Source organism: Typopeltis vanoorti, chromosome 11 (assembly GCF_054136105.1).
Source record: "Typopeltis vanoorti isolate ZY-2024b chromosome 11, IOZ_Tvanoo_1.0, whole genome shotgun sequence".
NCBI classification, from domain to species: Eukaryota; Metazoa; Arthropoda; class Arachnida; order Uropygi; family Thelyphonidae; genus Typopeltis; species Typopeltis vanoorti.
Window position 1 is genome coordinate 14,477,458 of NC_143559.1, and position 23,100 is coordinate 14,500,557.

General features: G+C 37.3%; 2 protein-coding genes across 3 annotated transcripts in view; one reads left to right on the forward strand and one right to left on the reverse strand.

The window, feature by feature from the left end:
• Positions 1–23,100, forward strand: part of LOC150101315 (uncharacterized) — a 338,578-nt gene that overhangs the window by 159,920 nt on the left and 155,558 nt on the right. The window lies entirely within an intron of this gene.
• The window catches only part of LOC150101316 (uncharacterized), a 120,636-nt gene that overhangs the window by 13,528 nt on the left and 84,008 nt on the right, over positions 1–23,100 (reverse strand). The window contains exon 4 of the mRNA XM_090400988.1: positions 7,275–7,487. Within this exon, the coding sequence (XP_090257114.1) occupies positions 7,275–7,487 (213 nt within the window). The remainder of the gene's footprint in view (positions 1–7,274; positions 7,488–23,100) is intronic.

A 23,100-nucleotide genomic window follows, 5' to 3' on the forward strand; every position in this document is an offset into this window, starting at 1 on the left:
TATCTTCCTGGACTGCAATATAGCACTATTTGAATCCGGAAGAATTTGAATCTTATTAATAGCTGTTATGAGAAAGAGAAGGAAACTTTTCAGTTGGCCTTTTCAAAGTCGGATTTCGATTTGTGATTCTTGAAGCTCTTGTGAGTTGAATATATTGAAAGTGAAACTGGAAGTCCATGTCTCGAGCCACTTCTAGGACACTGAATTTTTTGGAGAGAAACAAATCTTGTTTCTTCAAAAACAAACACTTAAACAACGCAAAACTTAACTGTGGGTCTTGAGTTGAATAGGAGATGGAAAAAAATGTATAAAAACAGTAATCAGAGCATGAGAAGGAAGAGTAGAATTCACGGTGGTAATTTCATTTGGCCTTTACAGTGTGTCAAAAGGGTAGGAGAGCGGAGTGGCTGAATAAAGCGCTCCACAGAAAAGAAAAATTTGACGAGGTTTTGATGTAGAGGAGAAGTGAAATCTGCAATATATTTGTAAGGAGAACTAAAAAAAGGTCAACGGCGTGTGAGAGGGGATGAGGTTCGATTTAGGTGGAGTTATAGCCGAAGTAAATAAAGTTGAAGCTAGGGTATTGCGTATGTTAACTGGTTGTCCCCCCCCCCCAGGGTCTACCTTCTTTTTTTTTTTTTTTTTTTTGAGACGAATTAACTGCGTTTTCCGACGAGGTATAGCCCTGCCTCTCCATGTGTGATTAGCTAGTATGCCTTACGTTGATTTTTTTTTTTTTTTTCCCATCAGAGAGGCATAAACTCTGCAATGTTTCTCAGACTACGCTGGAGGCAATCGTTGCTGCAAATATTCCAATGTTACGACAGTATTGTGTTAATAGGCGTGATCGCATAATTAGCACATGAAAAGGTACCTTCATTCTTTTTCTCTCTCTCCGGCGCGCATTGGTTAATGTAGATTCCGATGAACCATTTTGAAAATGTCGCTTGAGAATCCGAAACAACATAATAATAACAGGAATAATATTTGCCGAAAGTTGGCGAGAAGCGCTTCTAGTTTAGTCTGTAGTGCAATGTTACATCCGTGGTATTTGATTGCAACTACTAATTACAAAACAAAGGTTATGAAGCCAGTGTATTGCATCTGTTATCTCATTTCTTCTTCAGCCAGAACCCTGCCTACTTCATAGACGTAATTCGAACGCAGGTCTTTCTAACTTAAGGGAGATATCGCATCATCCCCGGGACTGGGCTACAAATTCTCTTCAGATCAATGATAAAAACAGACACAATATCGAAATGAGTTCGGTTATACGGTATTTGTTAAGAGAATGTTTTCAAAAGTTGGTTTGTTGGTGAAATGTGCGAAAAAAAAAAGTGTGAGGTGATTATCATCGCATCGTCCGGTGCGAGATCACTTCTTCAGTTATTGGAGGCCTGAAGTGATTTGAATAAATGGAACTCCATTGTTGGTCTCTAGCGAAACGTTTCCGTGTTTATGTAAAAAGAAATAAAAATAAAAATAACCATAGCTAGGCTAAGGTTTAAAGACGAAGCATCATGTACGGTTGAGTCTGTATATAAATAAATCAAGGAGAAATTACTTTTATTCGCAACTTATGTATGGTATGTATGCATGCATGTATACACATATATACGCTACTTGGAAAGAAGTCAGCTGGACACTCCCATAGGCAAGTGGATTGTGCCAAGTGACAAGTCACGTGTTTTAGCCGGTATAAATTGGAGAAATATGATGCAACCAAGCCAGTGCAACTGCGTCCAGATGAAATGGCTGCGAGAAGGGAACTGATGGAGTTTTGAAGAAGCGTTGTGATAGGATGCCGTGTTGCAGGCGTATCTTTTAGGCAAACTTTTGTCAAAATTGGCCATTTCAGGCCAAAAATCAGTGATACCGTACTGACATGGAAGCGCAGGGAGTCAACTGCAAGTGCTACCCGCAGTGGACGACCAGCCACACTCACCGAACGTGACCGGAGGGTGCTACGAAGAATAATATGTAAAAACCGCCATTGAATCGGAGTTCCGGGCATCGAATGGAACACGAATCTGCACAAAAACATTCAGAACCAAGGCTCACAATATGGGTTTCCATGGTAGGACCGCAATATTCAAGTCCCACATTACCCGAACCAACATGCAACTTTGCATCGTCAATGGTGCAAAGAGCATGTTCATTGTGCATGAAAGCTGGGAAAGCTGTGTTATGGAGGGACGAATCGCGTTCCATAATGTATCTTTCTACCGAACAGGGTGTGTGTGTGTGTGTGTGCGTGTTGCTAATGTCCGGAACGTCTCTGCCAGAATGCGTAACCCCAACTATGAAATTCGGATGTGGCAGCGTTGTGATGGTCCTGTTTTTCCTGCTTTGGCTTCGGACCTCTCTTTGTGGCGCCATGAACATTGAACTACGAGAGGTACCTGAACATTCTGGACAATGCAGCGCTTTCTACCTTGTGGCGTTTCAATGGAACTGACCATTGTCTCTTCCAGCGAGACAGTGCACCTTGTCATACAGCTGCTGTAACTGCGTGGTTTGTGGACATGACACACTATACTGATCTCTCCAGAGAGCCTTGATCTTAACCGTATCGAACATCTGTGCGATGAACTGGAGCGTCAGGTGAGGTCAAGGGACGTCCGCCCTACAACAGTTCAGGACCTCATGACATGCCTACAGGAAGAATGGTCCAAAATTCCATTGATCGCCACCGTACGCTTGTGGGAAGTGCGCCTCGTAAGATCAATGGAGTCATCGTAGCGACATGAGATCCTACATCTTATTAAGCTGGGCGCCATGGGTGTTTGTTCCTCACACTATTTTGTCCGTTGACTTCTTTCCAAGCAGTGTATATGCATGTACTGATGTGTGCTTGGAGCAGGGCTGCCACTCCTTGGGATTTTTCCCAAGATCTAGGGAATTTAGCTGCTACCTAGGGATCTAGGGATTTTTAATAAAAAAAAAAAACCTCCCAAAATCTTGGGAAATTTGAACAAAAGTTTGAATTTTAACATTTTTGTCGTATTTTACTATTATATTCACGATTTTTTTTTTTTTTTTGATAAATCTGATAAATAAACTATTTTTGCTCTTTTCTGGTTTCGTTTTCCCTTTCTTATCACACAGGACATATATGTTCTGTGTGACATATATGTTATAAATGTCACATCCTTTCTTATAACATACATCGTTACATACATATAGCGCAACCTCTTGCAGTGTTATCGTAGTGTTATCTCTACGATAATATTCTTGCAGTGTTATCGTAGAGATCCTTGTGCTTGTATAGTGTTTGACAAATTGTTTAAATTATCAATATTTTTACTTATTTTCATATTTATGGTACTTCGAATCCAACCATATGGAGCCATCAAAGAAAAAACAGAAGTGGTATTCTCAAGCATTTAAAGAAAATTGGTTAAAATATCCTGAATTAAAAGATTGGCTGCAGCAAGACGTGAACAGCAAAGATACCAGTTACTCTAAGTGTTGTAATATTACATTTAAAAACGCAAACAAATCTGTGCTAATAAAGCATAAAGATTCAGCCAAATATAAAAGTAATTATCAGTCTGCTAAGTCGAGTTATTACTCAATTTCTTAATAAGAAAGCTTCAACAGAGGATCAACAATTAGCTAGGAGTGAGTTAATAATCTAGCTTCTTTTCTGAGCATAACATCCCATTTTCTCATGTTGATCATTTTGTAACGATGTGTAAACGCGCATTTCCGGATAGCCAAATTGCTGGAAAGTTGGCAATTAAGAAAACAACTTTTTTATACTATTCAGGATGGAATATCATTCCATGAAAAGTCTCAACTTACCGAAATATGCAAGAATCAAAAATTTTCAATTATAATAGATGAGAGTACAGATATCTCCGTCACTCAAATCTTGGCTGTTGTTGTACCGTATTTTGATACAGATAAAAAAGATGTAGCTGATACATTACTAGACATAGTATGTGTAGAGAACGGAAGTGCTAAAAGCTTTACAGTGCTGTCAAAACTCTTCTGCTGGATCATGGCATTCCCCTTAGCAATATCATTGGGTTTGGTAGTGATAACTGTTCCTCCATGATGGGCGTTAACAGTGGATTTCAGAAACTGTTGAAAGATGACATCCCATCAGTTTTTGTGATGGGTTGCGTTTGTCATTCATTTGCTCTATGCGCTAGTCATGCAGTCAGTGTTTTACCCTCATACTTAGAAACTTTTCTATAGGATTTAACCTCCTACTTCTTCCGCAGTACTAAGCGGCAAAGAGATTTTGCACTCATTCAAGAAGCTGCTGGTATAGCTACACATAAAATTCCCAAACTTGCTCAAACCAGGTGGCTGTCGAGAGAAAAAGTGGTATCAACTATTTTAGAACAGTATGATGCATTAGTTCTATACTTTCAAAATGAATCAAGGACAGATAAAATTGACAATGCCAAAAAAATTATGATACATTTACTGACCTTGGAACCAGACCAATGCTTTTTTTCCTTCAGTAAATTCTTGAAAAAGTAAATACACTTAATATAGATTTTCAATCAGAGCATTTCAGGTTACAGCAACTATTCCTAAATGTATCACCTGAATATCTCAATTTATTTAGTTGCTTCATTAAAGATGAGATTTTAAGAACAGCTAAATTATCAGAAATTGATCCAAGAAACTAAAACAACTATAAAAATGTCAATGATATTTACTTCGGTGGTAGAGAAATGGTGCACTTAATTAGAAACCCTTTCAAAGATAACTCTATTTTGTTGAGATTTAAAAATGATTGTTTAAAGGTTCTTGTGGAACTTAGTTTGCAAATAAAGATTTGTCTTCTAAGAAGACAGCATTGTTGCAAAATTACGAATTTTGGACCCAAAAGTTGCTAGTGACCCTAGCCAGCACCATCTACCATTATTCCTCTTGTTGCTCAATTCCCCTCACTTGTTGATGATATTAGGTTAAATCAAATAGATGATGAGTGGAGAAGTTATTGTCTCGTAGCATCAGATCTACCAATTCCTAAAGGTATTGGCATTCCTCGATATTGACATTCATTGACTGACATAAAAGATGGCATGAATAATAATAAATATGGTTTACTGTCATATTTTATGACAAATCTTACTATTCTGCCTCATTCATCTGCATACGTGGAGCGAATTTTCTCACAAGTGAATTGTATAAAAACAAAATTAGCTAATTCATTAAAAACAGAAATTGTGAGAGACAGAATCCTAGCCAAGCAGTGCTTAGCGAGACAAAATGTAACGTGTACTTCTTGGGAGCCACCGAAAACATTAATCAAGGAGTTGGAAAGTCACACAGTTCATAATAGATATAAAAATCGATTTAATACCGCAAAGCAGCAAAGGGAATGTGATCAATTACCAGAAGATATTGGCGAAGAAGAAGAGGGAGGGAATTAAAGTAAGTTAAGCATGTATTATTCGTATAATATAAACTTATAATTTTTTTTAAATGAAAGTATACTTTGTTACAGGAAAAGAGAAAGAGAGAATTAATATAAAAAAATTAATAAAAAAAATGAGCAAATTTTTAAGTCATTTTTCTGGTCAGTTAGTAGGTAACTATTTAAATGTCTTTTTTTTTGTATTTTATATTATGTTTTTAATTTATGTGTGATGTTTTAATTAAACCATGCAGAATTATAAATTAATAAAGGCATAGTTAAGTGCATAGTTTGAGTGCATATTTAAGAGCATATTTCGGATGTTTTAAATATTTTTAGTGTATACTTGGACGCATATTTTGCACTTTTTTTTACGACCTAAAAATCCGAGCCCTAATTATTACTACCTGGGGAATTTTTCAATAATCTGGGGAATTTCGAAAAATGTGAATGGCAGCCCTGGCTTGGAGGTAAAATTGACTACGAATATTCATCGTTTCAGTATGATGATAGTTTTTAAAATTTGCGGGTTATTCTATTTGGATTCACGAGAAGCGGATTTGGTGAACTTGATCTCCAATCCGATGATATGTCTCTCTCTCTCTCTCTCTCTCTCTCTCTCTCTCTCTCTCTCTATATATATATATATATATATATATATATATATATATATACGTGGGCTGTTCAATATGTAATAAGACTAATTTTGCTGTGGCGAAACCACTCATCACAATATTAATTTCTGTGGAATAAAGAAATCTTATGTATTAACAAAAGAGGTTGATAGATGGCGTATACGGGCTGATGTGCCAGAGTCACATGACTAAACGCAACTGCTCATCGGTGCACCTACGAGGCGCGACCAGTTTTCGAAATGGAAGCGTCCTTGGAACAGCGTTATGCGATTAAATTTTGTGTGCGTTTGCAAAAATAGGCATCGGACACTTTTAACATGATACGCGAAGCTTTTCACGATGAAGCAATGTCGAGGGCAAGTGTTTTTCGCTGGCATAAAACTTTTAAGGAAGAAAGGCAAAATGTGGAAGATCTTGAACGTGAGGGAAGACCTTTCAACGTCCATCACAGAAACAATGATCAACACAGCAGCGATTATCATCAAGCACGTCAAAAGGAAGCGTCCATTACTGAAGAATGGCTTCTTATTGCACCACGATAATGCGAGACCACATATTGCTGGTTGTGTAGTGGACATTTTGCTGAAGAACAACACAGATATCCTACCACACCCTCCATACAGTCCTGATCTCGCACCGTGCGATTTGTGGCTGTTTCCTCGGCTCAAGAAACCACTAAGAGGCCGCCATTTCGAAAGCAACAAAGGATGTGTAAAAGCTGCGGATGCGGTTTTGAAAGAACTCTCAAAAAAATGGACTCTCACGTGTTTAAGAAGTGGACGCAACGTTGGGACAAATGCATCGCGTCTCACGGTAGTTACTTCGAAAAAGACCATGTAAATGATGACGATTAAAGGTAATCTGTTTTCTGTATAAATATAGTCTTATTACTTATTGAACAGCCTACGTATATATAGAAAGGGAAGCAATATTAGAACACTGATTGCTCTTACAAAATTCTGTATTGGAGTGTTCGTTTACAGGAAAGCTGGAAAACCAGAAGGTCATTCATTATTGATCACTGGAAATGCATTATAGAGGGAAATGGGAAAGAACAGGCAGAGCCGCTTAGTAGTCCTAACATCAATCAAATATCACAGGTATTAATTAAGTGACCAGATAATATCTGAAGGTAAGCAAGCGTCCACATCTTTAAAGCTAATGACAAGCGTCGTATATATTGAAAAAAATTATGCTTAGTAATAAAAGTAACAACTAAAATCAAGTTAAAAGCAAATTTGATGGTATTTCATTACTTGTGCACAGCGTCCTGCTGGATTTAGAAAACTCCTCTGGTAGCCACGAACCGTTTTTACATATGAGAATGGGTGGACCTTTGAGACTGTACTCGTCGTCACAGTGGTAGATGACTCTGGCACCCTCACGCGGTGTTCCCCAGCAGCTCGTCTCTGCTGTCATGTTATAGTAGCCGTTTTCCAATGGGGGCGGCTGGGAAAGGCATCCGGGATCTAGCCAGAGGAAAAATAGAAATTGTGAACTGCAAATATGAAATATTTTTAATTGAAAAGATATTAAAACATTTTAAATTGTCTTTAGAAAAATAATAAAAAAAAAGCTCTTGCACTCAAAAGAAAATTGCTCGTCTGAAATAAGCCCTTGTACTTACTAAGTTCCACGTACTAACTATCTATTTTTATTAATACTTTTGTACGGCCGAAGAACTATAAGGCCGTATTATGTCTGCTAAATATTCTGACCGGTTTCTATGTTTTGCGGGATGCAATGATACCCTAGTTACTGGGATGTAAAACACTTCCACTATCGTAGAAGACTGGCTGACTCACTCACTCAGTTGAAAAGGTCTTTATAAATCTTCATGTCCTATATACGAGACACGAACCCAGTTAGAACTCACTCAGAGGATATCATAGATACGGAATGGACTACGGAGGCTTTTCTCCCTGATGCAAAAGATCGACAGTTCTGTTAAAAATTCTCTAAGCTTGGGAGGTAAATTATATAATTAGGTCCGTATCTCTTACGTGTTTTATGAAGATACGTAACAAGTTCAGAGCAACAGAGAATAGGTCTTTAGAAAGAAAAATTGAATTCAGAAAAAAAAGCGAACCAATACTGACACTTTTTTGTTTTAGACAAATAAACGCTTTCTCGCGATAACTTGGTTTTTTTTTCAAGTCCACATTGCAGAAAAGTGTTGTAGAAATAGCATTATTTCAGACAACAGTCTGAGTGATGTTTAACCAGATTTTAAACTCTGGTTTAAAATCCAGAGTATTTATCTGCTGTACTTTCTCTCAAATGATTTAAAACTAATCAAATAGCATTGAGCTCAGCTATTAGTAATAGCTAAACGTAGAGATCTGCTTCCCACCGAATTTCGAAAACGTTAAGGCTAAAGGAGCTGTCTTGCTCCTTTCTAGGGAATAAAAAAGGCGTTATAAATACACACATGTAATGGTTGGGTGATAGGTAACAATTTATTATCCCCCCCCCCCACACTAGAATTCTTCTACTCTATTGCATCGAGGCACTGATCAGGAACAAAATGGTCCGATCAGAGATCCCGAATCAGCTCGAAAAGGCTTGTCACGGCCAACTAGCTTAATATGGAACTGAAGGACCGTTTTTCATTTCATTTCATGAAGGAGCGAGTTTTTCATTTCAAAACAAGCAAACGAGTCAAAAGGGCACAAGCAGTTAGCAGAAATATTACCCTTAGTTGCTTCGACCGTAATACTTGAATCAAATCATCCCCATCAGCATTGATATCGTCACAGATTTACTGGAAATCTGCCAAATCACTATACAAAACGAATCACAAAACGTTATACTTAGTCAAGTATCTTTGGTGGACATCCTGACCTTGCTGCATAATCCCTGTGTGTTCGGAGAGATTCTTGATCATTGTAATTAACTGTTCCAAAATAGACAATGGAATGGGAAATGTCTGATATGATATAAGCTCTGATCTTGATGAATATACAGTGGTGAGCTATAAGGGGCTCGCGCGAGCCCCTTGTTCTTCTTGTTTACTTTTTTATATTTTCAAAAAAAAAAATTTTTTTTTTTGAAAAAAAAAATGACGAAAAAAATTAAGCGACAAACTCATACGGTAACCTAACAAAACATATTAAGCGGCAAACTCATAAGGTAACCTAAAAAAATTAGTCTATTCGGCAGTGTATAGATTATTTGGAATTATTGTTTCAACTCCTCTATAACGAATGCGCCCAAGTTTGAAAATAAAATAACCACATGCGCTATTTTTACCCTACTCCCTTTTTTTTTTTTTTTTTTTTTCTCGACGATGCGAGCCCTTTGTTAAAATTTCCATAGCTCACCGCTGGATATACATGAACATGTCTTAAAGTTTATTCGTAATATTACACGATTGTTAATCTTGATAGTGTATCTTTTCCCAAAATAGACGTTCCTAGATTATTTTTCTCGGCTACCTGCATAGGGAGAGTAATGTGTGCAGAACCACGGCCAATGCCATGGATCTGCACATGTTGCTCCGGGCATAATCGCCGACCTAGCTGACTGAGTGGGTAGCCCACGGCGGGTTCGAACTAGATTGCTAGTTCGAACCCCAACCAGGGCACGGATGTTTGTGTTTAGGTGGGAGCTGAATTTCGCCTCCCAGTGCGAGATCACCACCTTGCTTATTGGAGATCAGAAATAGCTTGAAAAAGTTCCGTGTTTGGTCACTAGGGCAGGGTTTTTGGATGATGGAATAAGACAAAAAAAATAATAAAAATGAAAAACATGATAAAATCATTAGAAATCCCTTAGGCCATCTACGGCATGATTTATATATATATAGGCTTACAATCCAGCGCCGGTCACATAAAAATGATACAGCGCAATTGAATGAACTTCAAACTAGGTCGCTTTTTCCTTCTACATTTTATTGTCCAACTTTAGCAGTAACATATACAGGAAGATTTAGGCAGAAAACAAAAAAAAAAGAAAGGAAATACGTGTTGGTCTGATGGAATACTTCCTGCACACATGCACACCCTCGCTCTTGGTCCACACGCCCGTAAAGCAGTAACGAAAAAACTTCGTCCATTCGAACATGCAATCTGCTCATTACACTTTATCTCCACCAGCCCAAATGTCAGTGACTCTGATGCATCGCCACGTGACAAAACTTTTTTTTTGCAATATTATTACATATAATATGCAAATGCGTGTGTGCTGAATGATTTTAGGTCAGTTGAGAGCCAATTTCAGTCATAATATTCGTTTGTTTTATGTTGTGATTTCGGTATAACTCAGATAACGCAGTTTATCTGATTTTGGAATAAAATCATCATATAATAAAGAATATTCTCTCACTAAAATCTACCATCATAATGACACTTCCGCCTTTTAAAATACGGGCAGCATGGCATATGATGTAGATGATGAATCATTTGAAGTCCTTCAACAAGGCATCCGCGGATAAAAACATTTCGGCCCACTTTATAGGACCAGTATACCAAGCCTGGACATATTTGGAATTTATATACTGTTTAGCAGCTGTGTAGGTAAGAAGTAGCGTCTTGAATGGAAAACGGTTTTGGAAATTGTAGATGTGGTGCTTGTGTACTGCAAACATTAAGAATAACTAAGAGTTTTCTCCAGCCATTTCCACTAGTCTGAAAGTGTGTGGCGATGGCTAGGAGATCATTCATTAAATAAGGAGTGACTGATCACTACTAATTAGTGATCAGTAGTACTGATCACTAATTAGTTAACGACTGGTGCAGTCAACACGAAAAGCATGAACGAAAAACAAGCGGAACTGTCGAAGAATAGCCGATCTTATACAGTGATCGCAGTGTTTTTTATCTCATACCGACAAATCGGCCAGGAGAATACACGCAATTTAGAGACGAAAAATACTGTTGTTGTTGATAGTAGGTGGTAAATAGAGTTGCTATCAACAACAACAATAACTATGTTATTGTTGATAGCAATGTATTTTTCTTCACTTGGTTCAGGGCAAAAGCGGATACAGAGGATTTGAAATAGGAAGTGATCACCATTTAGTTTGGAGGATAAAATTAATCATAATGGAAAGAAAAGTGTCTGAGAAAGTCGAGTACCTTTCAGGCGTGAACTGTAGACTCAAATATTATTCCAGAAAAAGTTTACAATTTGAAAATAAAAATCAAACCCTGGATTATACTGGCAAGTCCTGAAGAAAACATTGTTTTTTTTTCAGCCAGCGAGGCATGTGATGAAGTTGTCTGCAAAACAGAAAAATCAGAACTCTAAAATGGACCTAGGAAGTTAAAAAGAAAGTCAAGAAAAAGAATAATGAAAGTTCCTTATAAGTTAATGAGCATGTGCTCAGAGAGAATACAGAGAAAAATATAAGAGAGCAAAGCAGTGTAAAAGTAAACCTAGAAAACAAGTAACAGAAAAGTGGCAAAATGCTTTCTGGAGGCTATTAAAAGCTTAAAATTGGAAGAAAGAGGATTATAAAAGAAATAATAAGAGAACAGAGGTTTCATGAAGACTGAAGTTATTCAGGTTGTCTAGAGTAATCGCTTTGAAATATCTCTAAATGAAAAGAAGGACAATGAAAACATTTAAGAGGAATGCAATCAAGAGTACATATCAGTTGATATGTATTCTAGAGTTAATGTAAAAAAAACCCATCAAAAACTGGAACGTGGAATGGCAGCTAGAGTAGATATTCGACCAGAAATGCTCAAATATGGTGTAAACGTTTTAGTGGCAACACAATATAATTCAGAAGGCCTGGTCAGGGGAATTGGAGAATAAATCCCATAATTTCTTAACTATTTAAGACAAATATTTGAGAAATAATGGGAATATAACATGAATCAGTCTTTAAGCATTGCTGATATCGAAAATGCATATGAATAAGTGCCAAGAGAACAATTGTTCAAAACGCTATAATTGTACGATGTTAAATGCGACGTTATATCAAGCAATACAGCGTGTATATATGAGTTGTAAGTCAACATTGATGACGGAATGAGATTCGGGAAGATGATGTGATTTTAATCAGTTGAGAGGGAAGGATGCACATTATCTCCACTGTTATTCATCGTCTGTAGATCGCATTATGAACGAAAGCGGCATTTAGGCCAGATGTCGAAATTCGAGAGATTCAACCCAGCGCTTTACTCTATGCAGATGATAGTGTACTGTTAAATAAATCGATTATATCTGCATGATTCCCTAAATACATTGAATAACTATTGTAACGTATTTGGTATGAAAATCAGCAGTAAAAAAAGGCAAAGGGCAGGAATTGAAAATATCAAACATTGAAATCTGTATGTGAATAGAGAACCGATAGAATAAGTAAAACATTTCAGCTATTTAGGCACAACCTTAGTGAAGATGATAGATTAAATATGGAAATAGACAACGAATTACAACGTTGGTATGGTAGACAGTCAATTGAATAAATTTATATGGAATAAGAGTGAAATTATTCAGAACATTAAACTAGCTGCATGCAAGACAGTGTTGAAACCTATTTTAACATGGAGCGAAGAGATCGGTTAGAAATAAAATAGTTGATCAAAGACTGAAGTTCACAGATATGAGAATTTTGAGAAAAATTAGTTAAGTGAACAGATGGCATCAGTAGCAGAGTCATAATTAAGACGAGGATATTATAAAATAATTTGATATTGTTAGCATTCAGGAATAGGAATTCGTGAGCAGAGTTAATCTCAGGTGGTATGGTTATGTAAACAGACTGGAAGAGGAAAAAAGTTAGCAAGACAGATTGGAAGAAGGTTGGAAGATAGTTGGAAGAAGGAGGAAGACCAACATCTCAGTGGACCGATACAGTAAGAAGTAGCTGAGAAGACAATACAAGCTCTGACAGTATTGGAGTCCTGACATATATCAGATGAATTTCGAAGAGAACTGTCCATGGAAATTAGTAATGGTGTCATGATGGGGGATAAAAATCCAAGTCACACCTCCTCGTGGTGCCCCTCGGGAAACACTGGGCAAATTCCCAGTAGGCTAATAACTGGTAAAACATTAGGGCCAATCACCCAATATGTGGATATTAAATGATTATGAAAGGAAACGAGATAATATCAGTTACTTCTACACAGACTTGTGCTTCAACTGCTGATACAGTTACTATGCATACCAAGGATCAAAGCCTTCCAGGAAGTTCTTGGTTGAATAAAGGTACAAGAAAGTGTGATCAAATTAAATTATGAAAATCTAATCTCATTTTCTCAACGTACGGACACTCAAGAAAACTGAAAAATTTTTGAGCTACTTAGAGGAGCAGAAAAAGTCAACATAGACATTATATGTATACATGGATAGATAGATGGAGAACTAACAATCATGAAGTGAATGAAACATCATCAACTGAAAAAAAGGGAGATTTATTTATAACTCAGCAAACAATGATGGTACTGGAGGGGTTGGAATAATGCTCAAGAAGGAACTAGCAGAAAAAGTAACATCAATTGAAAAAGTGTGAAAGAATTCTCCTCATAACCATAAGTACCAACCGAAAACTGAATAATATCTACGTATGCTCCTACAGAATATACTCCACTAGAAGACAAAAGACACATATTATAAGATCTTTCTGAAACTGTTATGAACATCCCAGTTCACAACATCACACTCATTGGTGGCTATTTTAATGCCCAAATTGTAGAGACATTGCTAGTAGTAAAAATGTGGGTAAATATACTTATCATGAAACCACAAATAACAATAGACATTCTCTTATGAACTTCTGTAATAGTCATAGCATGGTAATCACCCAAACCAAATTTTCACATCCAAAAGAAAGACAATGAACCTGGAAACATCCAAATGGTTCTCATTTCCAAATAGACCCCCTCCATGTGGAGCACCTGTTTGTGGTGGAGGAGACCTCCCAGTGATGGCACCGGCCCTTTTCATTCTTCCTCTTTTACTTCGCTCTCGTCTCCTGAGTCTTTTTCACTGTCTTTTTTTCGAGACTACCATCACTGGGATCCCACGCCCTGCCGCCGTGTTTGCCGTGGGGTGCGACCCGTGGACATCCGGAAACAGGGATCCTGGTAGTCTTGCACTACTTTGTCCCCTGCTTCGGCAAGACAGGATCCTGGATGGCCCAGCCACGATCAATCGGCTAGTGAGCTTGCCTGCAAGGGTCAACGGTGTTGCAGTAAGTCTCTCACCCCATAGTCCGGGGTCAGGATCCTAGGCTTGCTGTAGTGACGTTATAGCGTCCGGGGTAACCCTGGCGTTCCACTCCTGAGAGCAGTCATTGCTTGTCAGGCAGTGGGCGTCCATGTGTGGCTCCATGGTGGGTGAGGGGCTCTGGCACCGAACCAAAAACTTCTTGAGCATGAATTCTTCATCCTGAAATGTTTCAGGGGCCCTAACGAAGTCCCAACCAAGTACTGATACCGTAGATACAGTATATGGAAGCATTGTGTCAGCAACATTCTGAGAAACTACTGAGAGCAACAACAATGGGTGGAATAGAAATTACAGTAACACCTCATAAAGCACTTAACTCCTGTAGAGGAGTGATATCAGAATGGGATCTCCTTGATGTTCCTGATGAGGAGATATGTTTAGAACTTAAAGATCAAGGAGTGACCGGTGTGAGGCACATCCTGATACGTAAGGATGGTTGCCTAGTTCCAACCAAGAACATCATCCTTAATTTTGATACCCCTAAGCCTCCAATCTGTAAAAGCAAGGTATTTCAGCTGTCCTGTTAGAATGTACATCCCTAACCCACTGAGATGCTTTAAATGTCAGAGATATGGACATGCCCAAACTGCTTACTCTCGTGCATGTCAGAAATGGAAAGATGAAAAAGAAACACAAAGAATGAAAACAGAGCAAAACATAACATACCAGGATGCAAAAAGAAAGCTAGCCACTATCACACCTGCTCTGCGATCCTCTTATGCTGAGAAAGTAACAATTAAGAATGTGACAGTAGCCACTCAAGCTTGTATGTCTGTTCCACCATCTGATAATTTCACCATACCTGCACCTTATGTTCACAAGTACTTTTCTGTTGAGCATCAATCACATGATCTATGGCCTTACTCCAGAGATAACTCCAAAAAATGATTCCACTGGATGAAAACCCACTTGTCAAAAAATTATGGCAAAGATATCACAAAGATAAACCACCAGATACTCCCACAGAAAAATGAATACTTCAGTACCCAGCGAAAGTAAACTAAACTTACGAACTGATCCTAACACATCAGACATATTGAATACTCTACCAGAGGAAGAGATGGACACTGGCCGTCCATACTTCCCCAAAACAATTGATAAACATGCCAAAGATACAGACAAGTCTATAAAACCAAAACAATAGGAAAATTTGTATAATGGAACTGTCGTAGATTTTGCCAGAATATCGATGATATCAAGGTTTTGTTGCAAAAACACAAACTTTTCTGTTTCTGTCTACAGGAAACGTACTTAAGACACAACGAGGACCCTACCTTTAGGAATTTCACTGTCATAAGCAAGGATAGAACTGGAGGTGGTCCTACTCATGGAGGAGTGGCTATCCTAGTGGATAGTCATATTCCTTTCCATTAAGTCCAACTTAATACTTCTCTGGAAGCAGTAGCGATTCGCTTCTCCGTGAGATTTCTTATTACAGTATGTTCAATTTATTTACCACCAAGTGCTGAGTTAAATGAAATTGATCTTAATAACGTTATCTCGCAACTGCCTGAACCCATACTTTTGATGGGTGACTTTAATGATCACAGTACTCTATGGGGTAGTGCCAACACTAATAGACGAGGTCGAATCATTGAAAGAATTCTTGATAATAATAACCTCTCCCTTTTAAATAATAAACTGAATACTTGCTTCCATATGCCTGTCCGTTCATATTCTGCAATTGATCTTACAATCTGCTCCCCTCCATTCTTTCACTGCTCACGTGGGACGTTGAAGAGAACATATATGGAAGTGATCACTTTCCTGTTCTCTGCACAATGTCTTCACAGGAACCATGTTCACCCACACGGATACCTATATGGAAAATGGACCAAGCTAACTGGAACACTTTCTCTCATCTTGCAAAATTTAATGCTGATGCCATTAGTCAAACGCCTATCAATGAAGCGGTAAAATATATAACAGAGTTCATTGTCCAGGCAGTAACAGCCTCCATCCCAAAAACATCATCTCGGTTTCCATTCTATCCAAAGCCTTGGTGGAACCCAGAATGAGTGACAGCCAAAAAAAAGATCAACATAGCATGGGATATATTTCGTAGATATCCCACCACATCAAACCTTATAGGTTTCAAGCGTGCTCGAGCCAAAGCACGCTATGTGAGGCGTCAGAGTCAAAAACAATCATGGATCCAATTTATTACATCAATTAATCAAATGACCAGTCCAAAAATTGTATGGGATAAAATCCGGAAAATGAAAGGCAGATATAGAACACATTGTTTGTCTACCTTAGATCATAATGGACGTGTTATTGCTGATCCCAAAGCCATTGCAGACACTCTGAGAGAAACTTTTGCCAGAATCTCAGCAACAGCTTCATATTCTCCTGAATTTTTAATTCTGAAAGAACAGCAAGAGAAACAAAGGCTAAATTTTTTTACCAATGTTCTTGAGCCATACAATCAACCATTTGTTAAGGAGGATCTAAAAAGAGCTCTCCTACTATCTCACCCTAGTGCAGTAGGGCCTGATGACATCCATTATGAAATGATAAAGCATCTACCATAATCTTCTGTGGATCTCCTTCTCTTACTATACAATAGAATACTTGCAGAGGAAGAGTTTCCAAATTCTTGGCATAAGTCAATTGTCATTGCTATCCTAAAACCAGGAAAAGATCCAACAAAAGTACATAATTATCGACCCATTGCTCTGACCAGCTGTCTTTGTAAGATACTAGAGAAAATGGTTAATGCCAGACTTCTCTAGTATTTAGAAAGCAACAATCTTCTCTCTCCAATACACAATGTGGGTTCCATAGACATCGCTCAACTTTAGACCATTTGGTTCGTTTAGAAAAGATGCATTTCTGAAGCAAGCACAACTTGTTTCAGTTTTTTGTTTTTGTTTTTACATGGAAAAAGCTTATGACAGCCTGGAGATATGGCATATTAAAAAGACCTCTATAACCTGGGTCTTAAAGGACACCTTCCTGTATTTATTAAAAACTTTATTTCCAGGCGAATTTTCCAAGTGAGATTGGGAAATACGTTATCTCGATCATATTATCAAGAACAGGGTGTTGCGCAAGGCTCTGTCTTAAGTGTGACACTTTTCGCTGTTAAAATTAACTCAATCACAGAACAGCTTCATCCACTGTAGCAATGCTCTATATGTTGATGACTTCACAATTTACTGCCACTCCCGTAACATGAGGGTAATTGAAAGGCAACTTCAGCAAGAAATTGATCATATCTCTCTGTGTCTGTGTACACTTCTGTCGAAAACGCACTCTTCACCCAGATCCTGAATTAAGAATGGGACGCATTATTATTATTCCAGTAGCTACAGAAGCCAAATTCTTGGGACTGATCTTTGACAGTAAGCTTACATTTCTAGCACACATTCGTCAACTAAGATAAAAGCGCAAGAGAGTGTTGAACCTTCTTCGCACTATCCTCTACCGAGTGGGGTGCTGATCGAGCTTCATTACTCCATCTTTATCGTGCACTTATACGTTCAAATCTGGATTATGGGTCTCAAGTCTATGGTTCTGCAACACAGAGTAACCCGCGATGGTTACTCTGTGTTGTAGAGTAACCATCTGTAGTTTAGTAACCATAAGTAGCTATCCGTATAACCTGATGATTGGATTCCATCCATCATCAGGGTATACGGATAGCTACTGGTGCCTTTCGCACATCACTCACTCAGAGTCTTTATGTTGAAGCAAATGAACCAGCTCTATCACTTAGATGGAAACAGTTGTCTCTTAATTATGCCCTAAAGATAAAGTCTCTCGCAGATTATCCTACATGGACTAGTCTCTTTTCTCTGCACTGGGAAGCTCAAATATTACACACTTCAAACTGCCATACGTCCTTTTGGTATGCATATTAAAGAGACTATACAAGCTCTTCGTATAAATGTTGGCAACATTGCCTACACTAAACATAACAGCATTCCTCCATGGCACGTTTGCACACCACCCTGCAACCTCTCACTTTGTCAACCACAGAAATCTCATACTCCATCATCTGTCTACCTCCAATTGTTTAATGCACACAGAGCAGCACACTCTGATTTCTTGCCTATTTATACTGATGGTTCAAGAACTAATACATCTGTTGGCTGTGCTGCTGTGTTTCCTGACATTATTATCTCCAACCAGATCCCACCTGATTGCAGCAATTATACAGCACAGTTACATGCCATTCAGCTTGCAGCACTTGTTCATATAAAAGAAAACTGCTACCAAAAGTGTATAATTTATACAGACTCATTGAGCTCTTTACAGGCTATCTCCTCTCCTTTGCATAATCCACATCCAGGACTTTATCAGGTGTTACACTTGCTTCACAAAATGAAAATCCTTAATTTTGATGTTCAGTGGTGCTGGATTCCCAGCGACAATGGAATTAAGGGAAATGAGTCTGCTAAATCAGCTCAAACTTTCTCCGCGTACTTCTTGACAGTACCATATACAGACTGTAGACAGTTTATACGATCAAAGCTAATTGCTCAATGGCAGTCATCATGGCAGGAAGCATTAACAAACAAATTATATGACATTAAACCTGAAATCAGGCATTGGCATTCTAGTCAACGAATGAAGAGAAGAGAGGAAGTTGTTCTCACTAGACTCCGCATAGGTCACAGTCATCTTACACATTCTTATTTATTGAGAGCTAATGACTCTCACATGTGTGAAAAATGTAATACATATCTCACTATTTATCATATACTGGTAGAGTGCCAGCACTTTAAAGCACGAGAGAGGAATGAAATTTTTGCCTACCTGGCCAGACCATATACACTCTGGCAGATGCTGACGGACTCGGGCAGATTGCACGATGTTGTTAATTTTTTTACAAAGAATTTATTTATACAAATATATATGACTGTAATTTTGTTTATATATGTAAATACTGTATTGCTTCACTATATATTACAAAATATGTACTGTTTTGTGATGTATATGTGCAGGAGTTGAGTACTAATATATATATTATTCATTAGGTTAACTTCTGATCAATCATGTTTATCTGTAGCCTTGTGTTACCTTGTTTTAATTTTGTTAATATGTAAATACCGCACTGCTAAACTTAATTTTTATGCATACATAATGTATAATAATTCCTCTTTAACTCTATGTATTACTGTAATAACATTTGTAATCTTATATGTAGATACTGCATTCCTTGGCTTGGTGTTGTATATGCATTTTGTTTATTAACTTATATATTGTTGTCTAATTATGTACTGCTTTAAATGCAGTATCTACATAAACAAAATGTACTGCAGTAATTTTGTTTATATGTAGATACTGCATTGCCCAGCTTAACTTTTATGCATACATATTATTTACTAATTTTTTTGACTAATTATGTATTGCTGTAGGACACCTTGTATATTTGTGTAACCTTCTTGTAATTTTGTTTATATGTAGATAGCACATTGCCAAATTTTATTTTTATGCATGCATGTTGTATAATAATTGATTTTTGCCTATTTATGTATGGCTATAAAAACATCGTTATAATTTTAACTATACGTAGATACTGCATTCCTTGACTTGTACACGCATTTTGTTTATTTAACTTGTATTGTTGACAATTTTTGTACTACTATAACCTTTAACCTTGTGTGTTGCTGTGCCCTCTGCAGCAATTCTGTTTCTATGTGGATGCTGCTTTGTGGAACGTAATTTTTGTACAGGCATATTGTTTACAATTTTCTTTAACTGCTTATGTATAGTTGTAACCTTAGTATGGTACAGTATGACCTTTGTAGTTTTTGTGCCAAATAAATTATAAACCAACCAACCCAAATAGACCACATCCTAATCAATGGAAAGTGGATCAGATCGATCAAGAACTGTCGAGCATACAATACGGTTGAACTAAACTCTGATCACAGAATAATCAGTGCCAACATTAAACTTTCACTAAAAGCCTCTAAAAATAACAGGCCTGAAAAAACAATACAACTGGGATAAACTAAATAACCCACAAATTGCAGCATCTTTCCACAGCACATTAGAAGACGATATGAAAAACATTCTTAAAGATCCAGTTAATGAAAAGTATAAGGGTATCATTGAAGCAATGAACATAACATCCAACAAAATTCTTGGAAACAGCAACAAAAAAGACTCGGAAAAATGGATTACCCCTGAAACTGAAAATACTGTATATAGATGAAAGAAATAAAGCAAGGAAACTCTATAGCTTAAACAGGAATGAAATAAATAAAGATAAACTAGAGATTTTAAATAACAAGGTCAATGAACTAATGATCAGAGACAAAGAAAATCAAATAAATAAATACTGCGAGGAACTTGAAAATTATAATAAAACTGGGGATACTAGAAACACTTTTTAAATGATAAATTATATCTGTCACCATAAAACAAAAAGAAGTGGAAATATTCACACGATAAAAACGGTAGACAGCTATCAGTAAATTCGAACTTGATGAAAGAATGGAGAAACTACTTTCAAGAATTACTCAGTGTTGATAATCTCCAACATTCAAGACAGCTAGCGGACCTTCATCTAACCACCTCTCTACCAATAAATTGTGAAGACTTCACTGAAAAGGAACTAAAAATAGCAATTGATCAAACCAAAGCAGGAAAGTCCCCAGGAATTGATGGAATCAGAGCAGAAACTTTCAAAAATGCTTGGTATAATACCATATTCCAATCTCCTTTCCATAATGAATCAAGCTTTAAACACTGGAATAATATCTCAACAATAGAAACAAGGCCTTATTGCCCCTATACCCAAAAAAGGCATTCTTAATAGAATGGCTAACTACAGAGGTATTACTTTGCTATCAACCACAGTTAAATTCTACAATAGGATGATACTCAATAGAATAGAACCTCACTTAACACGTTTAAGAAAAAACCAAGCTGGAGTTCTAAAAAAACGATACGATGTACAGTAGAACAGATACATTGAATCAGAAGAATCATAGAAGGTTCAGGTGATAAAAACTTACCACTCAGTTTAACCTTTATAGACTTCAAAAAGCCTTTGGCTCCATTAATAAAGAAGCAATGTTTAAAATACTCAGCTTTTATGGTCTACCCTCAAAACTCATACAAGCAATCTCAGAGCCTTAAAAAGATTACAATGCTACAGTAATCCGGTGACAACAGGAGTCCTGCAAGGTGATGTACTAGCACTTTATTTGTTTTTAGTATATGCTTGGACTACATCTTCCGAACCATCAACACAGAAGATCTTGGTTTTAACATCCACCCACGCCATGCAAATAACTGATCTTAGCTTTGCTAACGATGTTGTACTTATTGATACAGAACCAACAAATGCGCAAAAACATCTCAGTCTACTAGAGGTACAGACTAAACTTATTGGTCTGCAGATCAACATCCAAAAATCCAACCTATTGAGAATACTTTGTATTCTCAATAGGTTGTGAAAACTTTATTCTTCATATCAATAATAAACCCTTAGAAAGAGTAAAGGACTTTCAATACCTTGGATTGTACATCAGCAATACAGAAAATGATATTAGAAAATAAACAGCTGGCTCTAGTCTTCCATAACAAACTCTGCCCCATCTGGAACGCATCATTAATATCATTAAAGACAAAATTAAGACTATGTATATGCAAACAGTAGATCTATTTTCTTGTATGGTTCTGAAACCTGGACAATAAGCACCAAATAAACTACAGATCTATTAACTCCTTTGGAACTACATGTCTCAGACTGATCCTTGGATAGACTTAGATGGACCGTGTCACTAACTCTGTTGTTTTAAATCTGGCTAAGCAAGAACCACTTGTCAATATAGTCAAAAAACTACAACTCAGATGGCTTGGGCATCAACTCAGACATCCTGAAGTCTCACCCTTTTTGGAAGACCATGCAAACAATTTTGGCAATATATAAGTGAAACGATCAGTAGGCTGAACTGTAAAACTCTATCCTGAAATCTACCAGCTAGCTCAAGATAGAGAGACTTGGAAGACCATAATTTGCAATATTTAATTTTTAATATAAACATCTTTTCCTTTTTCACATTGTATCACATTGTGAATAAACTATGATGAGCGTCATGATATCCAGTATATCGGCTAAAATTACATATTAGGAATTTAATGATGATGATCTTGATGATAGAGTAAAAGCAATAGAATGATAGTTTAACGGTTTACTTTTATTATTGTTTTTTTTTTTCGGTGGGAAAATGATGGCATTCCTCGAAAAACTTCAGCATAGTTAAGGAGATAAGACTAGATAAGACTGATGAGACTTTATAAAGGTCGAAACCGGTCTGGGTAGTGGCCCCTTGCCTTTAATACAAAACATCATACATCCCCTTCTTGGAGATGTGTTTTGGCATTAAGGGTAAATATTAAGATTAGTGATCAGAGCTCGCTCCACCTTTACCACGAGTTGCCTTGGTCTTGCACTACCTGTAGGATCAGCTAGTCTTGCATAAATTGCAGGTGCAAACTTGACATTTTTGTCTGTTTGCTTACTTGGGAAAAATGGAGTAAAACCAGGTTTAAAATTGCTTGGTATCTGTAACATAACTATACCCAAGTTAAAAATACTTTCTACAAGACTAGATTTGTTGGTACCAAAGCTATTAAAAAACTTTTTTGATTTCCTTGTGTGGAAGGGTCAGTGGAGGCATGTAGTCAGTGTTTCTTGGTATTGTGGGACGTAAATTACCTCCGTCAACATCAAGAAATCGATAGAAGAGTTGAAGTGATCCCAAAAAGTTATCTTTACCTTTGGATAATGTTACTATGATATCATCTGGATGTATGTAAGATGGAAATATGAAAAGTAGAAGTCGCGTTCTTGGCAAAGGTCCAGTCAGCTCGACTGCTGATTGAACAGGAGTCAAGGTTCTTGCAGTTAATTCTTTAAAAATCTGATTA